The following is a 14,666-nucleotide window of genomic DNA, read 5'->3' as shown; positions in this document are numbered from 1 at the left end:
CGGGACAGAGCAGGGAGAGAGGAGGGTGTGGGTGGGTGGGTGGGTGTAGGGTGAGTGCCGTCTATTTTGGAACAGGCTCTGTCAGTGCAGGGAAACGTGACGCGCGCCGGGCACAGAGGGCCGGCGCGTCCCCGGGGGTCAGTGCCACAACTGGTGGACTCTATAATAGAGGAGCTGTGGCTTAAAGGATTGTGGGATATTAGACAGGTAAATAAACCACAGCCTGATGCTGCCTTCAGGGGCTCCACTTTAGTTGAAGGTTGAGTTTTCTGATACGCAACCAAAAGTTTTTTGTGTGGCAAGCACCTGCAGGTGGGGGGAGCACGCTGGTTTGTAGAGCAGGTTCATGTAATTATCCAAAATGTGTACTTAAAGGTGCATTATGTAGTTGTGGGGAAGAAATATTAATCAGAAGAGAAATATCTTATCTTTTTTATTACTAAACAAACTAAACAAAGAAATTCTCTTCACTTTCATGACTGAATAAACTGAATAAACAAACTGACCTTAAAGAATTATAGTTTCATAGTTTTACTTTGTTTACATGTGGCGGACCCTGCCACCTTTCTAGCTTCAAACAGTGTTCTGGGGACCTTATTTTCCTCTGAGAACAGCTTGTTTATTCAGTCATGGAAAAGATAGATATTTCTGAGTTTGACTGTCTTCTCCAAAACTACATAGTGTCCCTTTAAAGACAGTATTTGAGTAAATGTCACATTCCACCACTGCAAGCTCGCCTGCTGACGGATACACGGCTATCACCTGTTGTTGTGTTTAACTCCCTTTTGCCTCCACTAATAGCGTGAATGAAGATAAAGAACTTTGACCAGCTTTGTATTAGTCGTACTATTTTGTGCGTAATCAGTCTTGGATTCAACACTAAACATACCTGGATACCTGAAGAAAGAACTGGGGTCATTCTGTGTTCCTTCACTGAAGACAGAGGTCACTGTCGCTCACAAAACAGAGCTTTATAAAGTCCCTCAGAGATCTCGTGCTCCCTGCTGCTGGGACTGATGCGAGGAGCAGAAATAACAGAAAATCAGAGGAACGGCCCGCCAACATTTTTACTGTACTCACTGGGTTTTATACTCTGTGTGTGTGGTGAACTGAAGCTTCAGACTTACCAGCAGTGACAGTAAAAAGTTTGACTAAGAAGAACACAGAATACCAACATGTCGTATAGTATGTTGTGTTATGACTGCAGTCGAAAAGACATCAGCTATGAAGATACATGACAAACTTTACTGTATATCAACTCAAGTGTTCTTGCAAAATTCTGCATTTAAAAAAACGTTGAAAAAAGATAATTATAAGTTTTATTATTAAAAAAATATTTTATTTAATCATGGGAAGAGATTTTCTGGCTCAAATGTTTATAATGTAATTTCACGTCACTGTGGCCGAGCCTTTAACATCACCGACCTGAAAACTGATTTGAAATATCGATTCTTTTTTGTTTTTTGAAAGATTCAACTCTTTTTTTTAACAGAAGAAAAGTAAATTATCTCAACAAAACACTATAGGTCAGCAAAATGTTTAGTTTAGTCCAGATCTTATGAGTTTAAGTTTGACTTAAAACTAAGTTCATTGCTTTGAAATTATGAGTTTACTCAACTCTTTTTTCCGCCTTGTGGTATAATTTGAGTTTTAACAGTTTCACCTGCAGTTTTCTGCAATCGAGTGCATTAATGTGAACAGTTTTCATTGAAACTACTCTCTGTTGACAGTATGTACTGTGGATTATAACTCAGAAATGAATCATAGAAAGAGACTTTGTGGCTCAAATGTTTTAAAATGTCATTCAACATGAACAGACTGAAAACTTCTGTAAGTTTTTTCAAGTAACAGAGAAAATTCTCGCCTCATTAAAGGAAAAACAATCACTATGCTGTACGACGCATCGTGAAAACAAAATAAACTAAAGAAGAAACAAGGAATCATCGTCTGCCAAAGAGCTGAAACGATTAGTGACAGATGACAGATCTATATAAATGTAAGGCTTCTCTGCTTTAACCTACTTTACCTTTATCCACATAAGCAATCTGAAGAGGTCACGATCTGGGAAACTGCAATGGACATTTTGTTTGACTATTTTCTGACACAAAACACAACCGCTAAATAATCTCTGAATCTTAAAACATACCGTCATCACCCATTGTTTAAATCATCACTCATAAGCATACTCGGTATATTACTGCACACAGACTCACAGCGAAACACTCGGTAACTTCCATTGTTTAATGGTCACAGTTGAAGCACAGGATATAAAAGTCTATTTACAATGATAGTTTAAAATAAAACAAAACAAAAGTCAGTTTTTGACAACACACACACATACCCAACAGCTGCTACCACCTAAGCATGCTCCCCAAAAGTAGCAACCACACATTTAAAAAAAAAAAAAACAACATTAAAAAGAAAAAGGGAGTAAAGTGCATGTATGACAGACCTCCCTGTACAGACATTTCTGATAGACTGCAGAGAAGCTTCACTTGCCAGTCACAGGCACACTCCTACAAATGTGTACAAAAGAGAAAACGCTCAATTAAAAAATAAAATAAAATGTACACACCCACATGGTAAAGTTGTGCTACACAGTCGCACTCACACATAGACACAAACCAGATATAAAAACATGTACAGCTCCTAAAATGTCAACACTCACAATATAGACCTTTACATCTCAAAGAGAACACGGCAGAAAACTCACAAATATACACTCTGCCTTCGACTCCCAACCCCCCGAACCTTCCCCCTTTCTCCCACACAGATATACATACAGAAAATGTCGAGTTTTGAGTGGCATCGGAACTGTGAGAGGACACGAGAGAGATGAGTTTACTTCAGTTTATCGAGTCGTAGAGGTGAAAAATGTTGCTGACTGACATTCCAGAAATCCCGAGCCTGACGTTTGTGCAGGTCAGATTTGGTTCAGACTGACTGAGGTATTGTGTAGTCAAAACAAACATTTAAAAAAAAGACAAAACAGCATGCCTCTTCTCTTTGCATTTTGATTCAATGAACAGCTGCGTCACCAGCTCTGGTTACTTTTCTTTGGGGGGAAAACGCTAATCGGTTTCAAACTGAGCTGCTGCTGCTGTGCAGACACAACCCGCGCTTAAAACCAGTCGTAAGGTAGCAGAATTGATTTTGACTGGTACTATGTGTCAGTATTTCAAGTATTTCTGCCAAATGAATAAAGGTTTATCCTCACTTGAACCAAATCTGCAGGTTTGAGAGTCTGTTTGAGTGTAAAAGTGATTCATTTACCTCAGATTGTACCAGAGGAACAGCTGTATCATTTTCTTGTCAGCTCAGCACAACCAGCATGTATTGATAAATAGACATGAATGCACATGAGAAGAGGAAAACAGAGGCTACATTCCACCTAATATCAGGTCAGACTATTCAAATCAACCAACAGTGATCAAGTAAATATCAAGTTGATGATGGTTAGAAACCAGCAGTGATGTAAAGAGTGAGTATGTGCAGGCTCAGGCCTGTTTACATTTTGTTTGATTGTTTTTGCTGCTTTTTGAACGTCCTCTGAAGGTGTTTACACCACACAGCGTCTCTTCCAATTCGACTCATCGTTTTTAATTTCAATTGACCAGAACCGTCATAGCCTTGTCACTGTTCTTGCACCGAGACAAGTGTCTCATAGCGCAGATTTCACAGGAGCTCTTGGCAGATCTGCAGGAAAAAAACAAAGTACTTAAAATATCCTTTAAGGCAAGAGGCATTGGTTTGTGTTGCTGAATAAATCTAACATTAATTTCCATTTCTCACAGGTGTGCATGATCTCTCTCGCTCTCGCTCTCACACTCACACACAGACACACACACAGTGAGGGTTACATGGTGTGGTAAAGGGTACTAACAGTTTTTTTCCTTAGCCGCCTCAGGGGATGAGTCCTTCCATATTGCTGCCTTGTTGTCATGAGTGTCGACCCAAAAAATTGCAGAGAGTCTTGGTCAGAGGTGGGGAGCTGTCCTCCCTGCAGATTTGATGGTGGAGATGATGGAGGTGGTGAGGTTTCTGCAGCGTCGGAAAGCCTCTCCGCACCAATTTCGTGGACTTCTGGCTGCTGGCCGGCTGAGGAGGGAGAGTTGTGGACCCGTTGCTTCTTGGACTCGTCGCTGACGGTGTGAGTCGGAGGTTCTGCTGAGGACGGAGCTACGGAGGAGGAGCGGCTGAGCTCCCACTCGCTCAGGTCGTTGGCGAGCAGCTCCAGACAGCCCAGTTTGGCCAGAGAGGCTGAGCGCTTCATCAAGGATGGAGGGGTCAGTCCCGCCTGGCGAATCCTGGCCTCCACCTCTCTGACCCTCCTCTGGACACTGCTGCCTCGCTTCTGAGGGGCTCTACTGCTGAGATCAAACACATGGTCCACACGTCTGGCCTTGCAAACTCCGTCCCCGCTCACCTGCTGCAGGAAGGCACCCAGCTCGCACAAAGTCTCCCATGTCTCCCTCATGATAATGTCACTATAGGGTCCCTCTGTGGAGCAGTCCCAGTCTGTGCCTGATTCGAGCTCCGTCACGCCCTCCAGACACAGGAAGTTGACGGAGGCGAAGGGAGAATGAGTGGAGCGGTGGAAAGAAGAGGTAGAGAGCAATCTAGTATCAGCAGGCTGGAGTTTGTGTGCTTTTGTGCTTTTGTTATCATTTCCTAGTGCCTCCGTCTCGACTTTAACTGATCCAACCTTCCCATCATCCTCCTCGTGCTCTGCCTGCACGCTGCTTACTACTGACACCTCCAAGCAAACTGATGCATCCTGGGTACTGGTTATGGCGTCGGGCTGGACGCTGGGTGGATGCTGCAGAGAGCAGGAGGAGCTGCCGGAGAGGGACGGTGGAGATGACGAGGGTGATGGAGTCTCGTGCTCCTGCTTCATTCTTTGCTCCAGCTGTCGTGTGACTCGCCGCACGGACCCCCTGGTCCAGTCGCTGTAGAGACCAGCAGGAGCTGCGTCCTCCTCGTCTTTGTTTTTTACTTCGTCTTTGACATTCTCAGCTTCCATGTGTGATAAAACATCTCCATCATCTATTTCCTGGCTGGACCTCCTTGATTCCTGGTCTTCAAGGCCCTGAGGCTCCAATTGGCCAAGAGGTGAAGCCTCTGTGTGCCCTGCAGGCTTCAGTCCTGTGACCTGCACAGGGACGGTATTTTCCTAAAGGAAAGAAATACAAAATAAAAGTGTTAATATATTCTAGAGCTGCAATGATTAATTGATCAATCTATTAATCTATTTTTAGATTAGTTGTCTTAATCGGTTTAATAATTTAAAACAAAGTCACATTTCTCAGTGACTGACAATTGTCAGCAGATTAATTGATAATGAAAATAATAATTAGATGCAGACCTGGTATAGTCCTTGTAACTCAGAAGACATTCAAGTTAAACCGTCAGCCGAGACATGAACTCTACCAGGAGTATTTCCCTTTATGCCACCAGGTGGCGACCTTGGACTTAAAACAACAGCCAAGCTGACCACATTTAACTACTGTGGGTAGTCCTCCAAACACCTCCAAATAGCCCCCTAAAATTACATTTTTATCTGCGAATCATTATTGTATCATTGCAGCCCTAATCTGCACACTTATCTCCATTGCAAACACCTAAACTGAGGCCTTCATCAGAGCCTGGGAGATGCTCTGAAGACAACAACAGTTTGGGGGTTTGCAGTGGAAATAAGTTTGCAGCAGTTCTGCAGTAGCCTCACCTTTCTTTTCTCTTCCTCCTTCCCCTCACTGGTGGAGAGCTCCTGAGGCAGTGGTTGCTGTTCCTTCCCACAACTCTTCAGCTGGCAGCTTTTACCATCTCGACTCATTCCCTTAAACTTTTCCCTGGCACTGAAAAAGTTAATGTGATCTGCACTGTGGCCCAACAACACCTGGCCGTCTTGTGGAATGGCACTGGGGTAGCTGATAAAATCACTAGTGGAGGGAGGATGGGCCGCTAAGTCGTCCAAAGACAAGCCACACATCTGCTGGTCACAGTCTGGGTTTTTGACAGGCACTGGTGCAGACAGACACTGGGGGCCAGCCGGGTGTGCGCTTAGTGCTTGTGTTGCCATGGGCTCAGGCACTGACACTAGCATTGGTTTCATGACAGGCAGAGAGCAGGACAACGGCCGTGGTTTGATAACCTCATCCAAGCAGGTGGGAGTTGGGGACGGGGCAGGGGAGAGGGGGACGTGATGAAAGGATGGAGGCGGGTGAGGCTGGCCAACTACAACACTCTGCGCAACAGTCACCATGTCTGTCTTCTGGAGCTCAGGCACCACAGTGGCGGCTCTTGGCTGGGACAGAGGAGGTGTTGGGGGCTGCTCCTCGGAGTGACACACACCGTTGGAGAGCGGGGGAGATAACTGAGACACAGAGGACTCGGGACAAGGGGAGTCCAACTGGCTGATTTGGACTACAGCAGAGTGAGAGGGAGCCTCGATACTTCGAGTTTCAGCTGCCACCCCCTCTGAGGTTGAAGAGCTGAGCTGATTGATGCCAGTATCAGGCTGGCTGGTGGAGTGTGCTGGTTTGCCAGTGCTGGTCGAAGTTCCCAGTGAGTCCAGCAGCTCTTTCACAGAGGGGCTGGCCGTGCTGCTGGCCTGGTTATGGGGGTCGGAGTGACCCAGACTGTGCGGTTGGGCGTGAGATTTAGACAGCGGCTCATGGTGTTCAGAGAGGTCGCTGTCAGAGTGGGAGCGCCACAGTTTGTTGTGCCTCTGCTTGCTGTAAGAGGAGGAAAAAAAAGGAAAAAACACCTTGTTTTAGAGTATTTTCATCTCACTCCTATCCTCTTTATGCAGACATTTATACATGAACAAGCACATACTTGGTTTGCAGTGTTTTGCTGAATATGTTGTGATACAGAGAAATAGTATGCTCATTTGAAATGCACTTTAAATCTGCACAAATCAATATTATTTATTAACAATGGAGCAAATAACTATACGTAATGTGTAACATCTTTTCACTCTATTTGCTATATTTTTCATTTTACTTCCAGTTAGTTTTTGGGGTTTCATGTGACTGAATGTTAACAGGTAATTTGATAAAAATTTAAATAATGTAAAATGTTATTTTAAATGGCTTTGGCTTTTTTTTACTAACCTGATGTGTGACTGCTGTTACTTTGTCAGTGTTTCTCCATGTGACTGTTCTTCCTTTCCTTTGTTTTGTTTGACTCGGTGTCATTGTAAATGACTGTTTTGATTGCACATGCACCAAACAATCTGTCAAGTGCGACTAAACATTTATCAAGCCTAGTATGCACAGATTTTTTGTTTGTCGAGCACTTTAAACATCAGCACTATGTCACTTTATTTTTTTAAACAAACGCATCTGCACCTTTTTTAAATGTTGGATGCACATTTAAGTCATCTATAAAAATTATGCAATCGAGCAGTTTTAAAGTGGTTTAGCCATGTGTGCCTTTATGTTTCATCCAGATGAACGGTTTAATCTCATTAGCTTTGCAATCATGCAGTCTACGCCGCTTTGTGTTGTGTACGCCCACAAATCCACATAAGATCTATATGAGGGTACCTGGCCAGCAGTATGCCTTGATACTCTTCCAGCTGTCGCATAAAAGAGGGGTTCGGTTTGGTCACAGCTCGACGCTCCTTGACGTAATCAAAAGCTTTTTTCAAATCCCAGCCGTACTCCTTCATGGCGTACGCGATCACTGTGGCTGCAGAGCGACTTATTCCCATTTTACAGTGCACCAGGCACTTGGATCCAGCTTTCCTGGAGTGGATATGAAGAGTCAAAAATTTTTCATCAGTTTTTCAAATGGATCCAACTCCTCAAAATGGAACATGCAGTCATGTGAAACTCACTTGGCTCTTGATATAAACTTGTAGGTGTCGTTCCAATAAGCCAGCAGGTCGGTGGCCTCCTCGTCGTAAACTCGGATGTTGTGGTACTCAAACACACCGGGGAAGAAGTTATCAATCTCCCTCGTTACATTCAGGATGTACTGAACCCTGAGTGAGAATCAGACAGGAATTGAAATATTTTCACACAAAATTCAAAGTTCAATTTCATTCAAACAACATGATTGTTAATCATATAATACTTCATGGTTTTATCGACTTTCGTACAGTTTGTCCTGTGTCCCCCTCCTTACCCGCTCTTCTGCAACTCCTCCAAATTGGATGCATTCCACTCAGATCCCTGCAGGAAACAAAAGCAAAAGTCAGACTAGTTCAGAGCCTTCAGCTGAGCTTTTCATAATGCTTAAATCCCATGGCCAGGCCTGCCTGACGTCCATGTGCACAAAATAAACAAGAACAAAATACATTAAAATTAGGAAGAAATTAAAAAAAATCTTTTACCAGGTTCTCAAGACATGAATTAAGCCTGATGTACAGTACAACTAATGTTCATACAATTTACTTAAAAGAACTGAGATGCTCTCTATTGTAAAGTGTTGTAATTATTTCATATGTGATCAGTTCTGGCAGTTCTTCATCATGTGGATATCAGTGTAATGAGACAAACACTGGGGCCAAAGGCAGCAGTGGTACTCCAGTGACATTCTGAGTCAACCTACCAAGAAGACGTGATCAAAGATCTCCGTAGGACTGTCCATCTGGCCCAGGATAACAATCATCTCATTGTCGATGAACTCCTTGAACTCTCGAAGGTTGCACGTCATGTGCATTTCCAGCTCTGTTCGGATCTACATTCAGCCGAAGAGCAGACAGAAACAGATTAAAATCTCAAAGCAGCAAATCCAAACCTAAAAAACAGGCATTAGAAGTTCAAATGCTGATGACTGAAACAGAACATAAACATGTAATTTTTCTAACTTTTCCTCTGGACCCAAATTTCAATGTTCATCTGTTTGGAGCATCATCAAATCCAGCATCTGAAGCAGCGACTCACCTCTTTGCAGGTGACATTCTCGAGGTCTTTCTGCATCATGATCTCCCTCAAACTGGTTTTGATCTGACGCTCTGTCAGCTCTCGTTCTGTCGGTCTGCAGAAATACCATGACGTTGAAATAAGATAAGTGCAAGTCCATTTCCATATATGAAGTGTTACAGATGACATACAGTACATCATATAGAGGAGACATCATACCAAACCTACTATATGGTACTATGTGTATTACACTCAATCATGGAACGGTAGGGATTTATTTTCCAATACACACAATAAATAATCACGACCATATTGAAATGATCTTAAAAGGGAGAAAATAAGAAATGAAAAGATGATCTTGACACTTACATATCAGAGAAGAGCACGGGCGAATCGGCACGGTGTGACTGCACGTCCTGCATGGCGTTCCACTCGTTGATGCGTACCTGGTCGGAGGAGACCCTGCTTTGATAGTAGCTGACCCAGGTGAGGAACAAGCTGCCTGGGAAGTAGTTGTGACAACGAGCCACCTCGCATGCCTTATGGAGCGACTGGAGGGCCGACCTGCAGGCGATGAAGGGGGCGATGAGGGGGAGAGCGTTTGAGAGCATGACAGAAAAAGAGACTTTCCAATAAATGGATACCAAGATGAACACTTGCACAGAATAAAAGGGCAGACATCTATTTCTTCCAAGGCGTGTGATTAATGGAGTGTGACTCACCACATGGCCTGCACAGAAACGGGCTTGAATACATGCACTCTGCTATCCGTTGACACACTGAAACCCCTGTGAGCAAGAAGAAAGAGGTGAAATTAATAAAACACAGCCAGTCATCTTAGCAGCCCAGTGTTTAGTGTGTGTTTGCTCTGTGATTTACTTACCCATCTCCATCGAGATGTATCAACGTGTCGCTCCATAAAGGCAAAACCAGCCCAACAGAACACGAGCTAGGAGGGGGAAAAAAGTAAGCCTGCATGTTACACCTTTCTGCACAATATCAAAACAGGAAGGCACATGTCCACTCTAATTACACCTGGTTTTTAAATGCAATCTGTATCTGGACGTGAAAATGCGCAGCTTACATAAAATATAGGTGGAGTGACCAAGAAATTAAGCTGAAAGAAAGTGATTTGACATCTATTCTGTGCCATGAAAGTGACAAAAGGTGTGTGATTCAACAGAACGGCAATGAAAGTGGAAAATAAATGATTTATAGTAAGAAAAAACAGGAGCACGAGGGTGTGTGTTGCTCTCATCTGTGCTGCTGATCTGCTGTTATTTAATCTAGTCGCAGAGAAGCCTACCCGCCTGTACTGCAACACACCAGGACAAGCGGACACAACATTTTTTATATAAAAGAAGGAATAACCTAATGTATCATATATGCCGAATTTACAAGAGGGGACAAATTATTAAGAATTTGTTGCAGTCATCATTTCACAAAGTTTCTGAAGTCTCCTCTAACTCAACAACTCACAAAACTCGAGATTTTTTTAAGGGAGTCTGGGGTGTAAACACAAAGGCAAGATCGGATAATTCATTATCCGGATAACATATCCAGATACAGGTCACTTTTTAATACCAGGTGTAAATGGTGTTTCTGCCTCACCTATCTACAGGACTGAAATCCATTCCCAGCACCACGCTCTCCTCCGTGTCCTGACGCCCGTTGGTTGAGACCACCACCATGTAGCGGGTGATCGGAGTGTGGGCGCTCTCCAATCGAACCGCCTGGATCAAAAAAATAAAACAAAGTTGATCGTCTTGAAAGTCGATTGGCAACTTCAAGATTTAATTTTGTGTGTGTGAAAGTGTGTGCCCACCAGTTTGATGTTGTCCTCTGGTCTGAGGAGAGTGAACATGGTTTGTAGGTGCTGCTGGATGTCTCCTAGTGGAGGAATAAAACAACTCTGATCAGTGTCAATGAACGTGTGATGCAGTCAAACAGTCAATTTCTCTTTGACCTTTCACCTCACCTGCATGTTTGCTGCGGAGCTGTGAGAAGCGAGAGGCAGAAGAGGGGGAGGAGCCATTTCCTCGAGGTAAAAAGAGAGCAGCTCCTTTAACTGTCAGGAAACTTTCACTGATGCTGGACAGAAGGAGACAAAAGAAAGGAGAGAATAAAGAGAGTGATAACTACTTATAAAAAGTCAGAAAAGACCTCCAGAAAAGGCTTAAAACAGTTCAAAAACAAGCAATATAGAGACAAAACCATGGGCCGTGTGAACGTGTGATTGGAGTTTCACATTGTTTTAAGACAATTTACTCACTAGACTAAATTGTATGCGTTGTCATGTTGATGCTTCAGAGACATAATGCTGACACAGTTGCTGGCTTTGCTGCGAAGGCTTTTATTCGTCAGCATGAAAACATCTGCTGAATATTGAGTACGAAGGATTTTGTCATCTAAAAGTTGAACGCGTTTCAATAAAGGCGATTTAATCTTCTGTTTTCTTAGAAAATACACACAACATCCTGCACAAACATCGTATGCAAAATAATAATGGTGAGATTTACGTGTCTTTATGAGCTCAAGACACTTTGCAGTTTGCAACAAACAGCAGCTGGTTCCAATAATGAGCTGGCTTAACTGAACTTGTACAGGATAATAAAATGACAGGAGGGATAGGACAAAGACACGCTGAGCTACAGAGGAAAACAAACAGTCCACTCATTTAACCAGCCTCCAGTTCACATGAGCCTTGCCCTTTCTCAAACTAGCAGACCTACGGGCAGTTTTTATGTTTTTACTCTACAGGCAATTAGAACTTAACTGGCTTTGACTGAGACATTTATGGCACATAACTGCACAACTACCGGGCATGAAAGCGGCAGCTCCAGCTAGCTACTTGGCACTACTGCTCTCCAAACAATCGGTTATGTAATGGACTTAAGATGCATTCCTTTGATTTTCACGTTGCCTGGACATTTTTCGAATCATGGCCAAAATCACAGCGAGCGACAATTACACGTCGGATTAGACTGACACCAAAGAAGAAGTCTCATTGTGTTCTTTAAAGATGGAGTGAACATAAAGTAATGCTGCCAAAAATATTGATTCTTAGATACTTCTCGATACCACATGTTAACAATGATGTGATAACCGCATTCAATAGAAAAGAAAGTACTGAAGCTATAAAAAAAGAAAGAAAAGAAAGCTCTTCAATCAGATTCAATTGGATATTAAAGGACAAGTTCACCCAAAAATTACAAATCTAAAATGGGAAAAAAACAACAACCGACAGCTGAGAAAAAATATACATATACATAGTCTCTAGAAGCCCTGAGATCCCAAATTGATTTGAAAAGACATGACATAATACAACATAATATAATATAATATAATATAATATAATATAATATAATATAATATGATATGATATAATATATATAATATAATTATAACGTCTTTTCAAATCAGTTTGGGATCTTGGGGCTTCCGGGCTGTTGGAGCCATTTTATGTTTTTAATATAATTTTTTGTTGTTGTTGTTTTACGTTTTAAAAAAAGTCACAATCTGCTTCGCTTATTTAGGAGAATACAGCAAAGCTGTTTTACTGTGAATCCCCAGAAATGTTTTGTGGACTACGAAACTTTGCCCAACTTCCCCTCCACATGGGGGTGAGATAATGACAACATTTTCATTTTTGAGTGAACTTATCCTTTAACATTACCACAAATGTGTTGGTGGTTAGTGACTTTTTCTGTGCTGGCACTGTGTGTAGGTTGTTTACTTAAAAAAAGAACATTAACTTTATTCTTTTTGCCTCGATATCAAAACAGGTATCGATTATGTTTTCTTTAAACTAGTATTGTATCAAATTTTGAATTCTCATATGGTGACAACCTTACTGCAGATTTACCACTGACACCATTGATCACTGACTGTCCCCATTTGTCACTCCGTACTGGGGCCAATGGTAAATATAGGCCAAGGCTAGGGAAGGCCTATCAGCGACAGGAAGTCCCATTTTGTCATCATCTGTTGTTAGGACGAAGGAGAAGAGGAGCAGAGGCGGAGGGGAACGGACAGCGGTAATTACAGAAGTGACAAACGGGCAATCCGCAGCTTCAGGAGGATGGTTTAAAAAGTATCCAGTTACATTCCTTAATTTGAAAAATGGATGTTAGAGATTTCTCTTTACAGCCACAGATTTGCCGTTATAACTTTTTCCAAACAGTCTCAACCTACGTCTCACACATCACACTCAGTTTCTCTCGTGGTGATGTTAGAAACGTCTATCATAAAACTGGATCTGGGGCACACACCAAGCGAACCTCTTTATTTTCAAGTGGAAAAAGAAGCCTCTATAACCTCCCTAGGCTACCAGAGGGTTCAAAAGCACACCAGAAACATTATCAACTATGATGAAACTATGATGAAACTAGAAAATAAAACAGCTGCTCCATTTACTGCATCAATTAAAAAATAATGGAATAATGGCTAAGTGCAGACAAACTACGTCTCCACTTGGCTGATCAAGAAAACCGAAATTGCCAATAAATGTCATCATCATTCCTGGCTTTTGATCCCTGATGACACGCAGCTGACAGACTAATTAAACCCTCCAATTCATGATCTGTCTCAGGTACACTGTGTGCCTTCCTGCAAGATGCATTTTAAGCACATCTAAAATAAAAAAAAAAGGGTGGGTGGGTGGAGGAGGGTACATGTGAGCAGATGAGTGTGGCATCTGGCAGACATTTCACAAGGAGCAAAGGGAAGGAAACATCTTCCTGCAGCCTGACTCTGCTGCTGCTGTCACATCCTTCCCATTAAGTCATCATGGGAAAACCACATGCCTTTGTCATACAGGATAAGAGTTAGCAAATATATGAAAGCAGGGCAAATTAGTGAGCTTCAAGTCAGAAAGCGTCTCCAAACAGTCTGAATCTAACAGCTTACATTAAGCAGCAAAAGATGCCACTGCTCTTCATAGTTCACTATGTTCCCACAGAAAAACCTGGGACTCTGAACACAATGTTTTCATGCAACTTACAGCTGATAAACTTCCCCCCGAGAGATCACGGAGTTCTCGGTGAAATGCGGTCTCATCTTCCCCCCGCAGCAGGCGCAGAAGCAGCCGGCTGACGAGCTCCGTGGCGCGGTCACAACACCGGGAGGCATCGCTGCTCTGGTGGCCGGGGGCAGGGCGCACAGAAAGCGGGCTGCAGTTACCGAAACCTCGGTGTTGAGGTGTGGAGGGTAGCTATGAAAACGCGGATGCTCTGGTGTTAAAAATCTCACTTTGACGACTTGCTTTTAATGGACATCCCGATTTAGTGAGGGAGTTATCCGTCAAATGGTTAAAAAACAAAAAAAAAGACCGCGGTATTATAGGCTAATATTCAGATATGGACTTATTTAACACATGCTGTGACAGAGCAGGTGCCTCATAACATCTGCTCAGCTGTACTGTTTGATTCATCTGCGGCAGGCTGCGGTAAATCCATCCGCTGGAGGGGAGGAGCCTCACAGGGTCCAATCCGCGAAAACAGCGGTCCGTCGACGGCTGTATGAGGGGCGATTAGTGCCACGGTGAATAAGGGGAGGGGGAGTATGACAACAACAGTGACAACAACATGACTTTAAAGATGCCATATTGTGCCAATTTTCAGGTTCATACTTGTTTTGGGGGTCCTAGTAGAACAGGTTTAAATACTTTAAAGTGACTACGAGGAACTTTTAAGTGTTTATCAAACAGTCTAGTGATTCCTCTGATGATCATAAAAAACCTGTAACAACAAACGAGACTGTCCGCAAACAGACTGCTATTTCTATAAAGTTTTA

General features: G+C 42.8%; 1 protein-coding gene across 3 annotated transcripts in view; it reads right to left on the bottom strand.

The window, feature by feature from the left end:
• Nucleotides 1–2,227: 2,227 nt before the first annotated feature.
• The window catches only part of ssh2b (slingshot protein phosphatase 2b), a 21,869-nt gene continuing 9,430 nt past the window's right edge, over nt 2,228–14,666 (bottom strand). Inside the window, exons 1-15 of one of the 3 annotated variants that reach the window (XM_084373138.1) lie at nt 13,876–14,241; nt 10,852–10,964; nt 10,699–10,763; nt 10,485–10,606; nt 9,757–9,822; nt 9,596–9,661; nt 9,243–9,437; nt 8,895–8,988; nt 8,560–8,688; nt 8,134–8,180; nt 7,844–7,990; nt 7,551–7,751; nt 5,726–6,734; nt 3,884–5,173; nt 2,228–3,696 (exon numbers count right to left, since the gene is read on the bottom strand). In XM_084373138.1, the coding sequence (XP_084229264.1) occupies nt 3,676–3,696; nt 3,884–5,173; nt 5,726–6,734; nt 7,551–7,751; nt 7,844–7,990; nt 8,134–8,180; nt 8,560–8,688; nt 8,895–8,988; nt 9,243–9,437; nt 9,596–9,661; nt 9,757–9,822; nt 10,485–10,606; nt 10,699–10,763; nt 10,852–10,964; nt 13,876–14,003 (3,693 nt within the window). In that variant the 5' untranslated portion in view covers nt 14,004–14,241 and the 3' untranslated portion in view covers nt 2,228–3,675. Of the gene's footprint in view, nt 5,174–5,725; nt 6,735–7,550; nt 7,752–7,843; nt 7,991–8,133; nt 8,181–8,559; nt 8,689–8,894; nt 8,989–9,242; nt 9,438–9,595; nt 9,662–9,756; nt 9,823–10,484; nt 10,607–10,698; nt 10,764–10,851; nt 10,965–13,875; nt 14,242–14,666 lie in introns of those variants that run through there. The other 2 variants (XM_084373137.1, XM_084373139.1) reach the window with 2 other exon arrangements.

This window comes from Pagrus pagrus (genome assembly GCF_965226575.1).
Source record: "Pagrus pagrus genome assembly, chromosome: 14".
Taxonomy (NCBI): domain Eukaryota; kingdom Metazoa; phylum Chordata; class Actinopteri; order Spariformes; family Sparidae; genus Pagrus; species Pagrus pagrus.
Note: the sequence above shows the minus strand (reverse complement) of the source record. Positions and strands in the feature narration are given on the sequence as shown.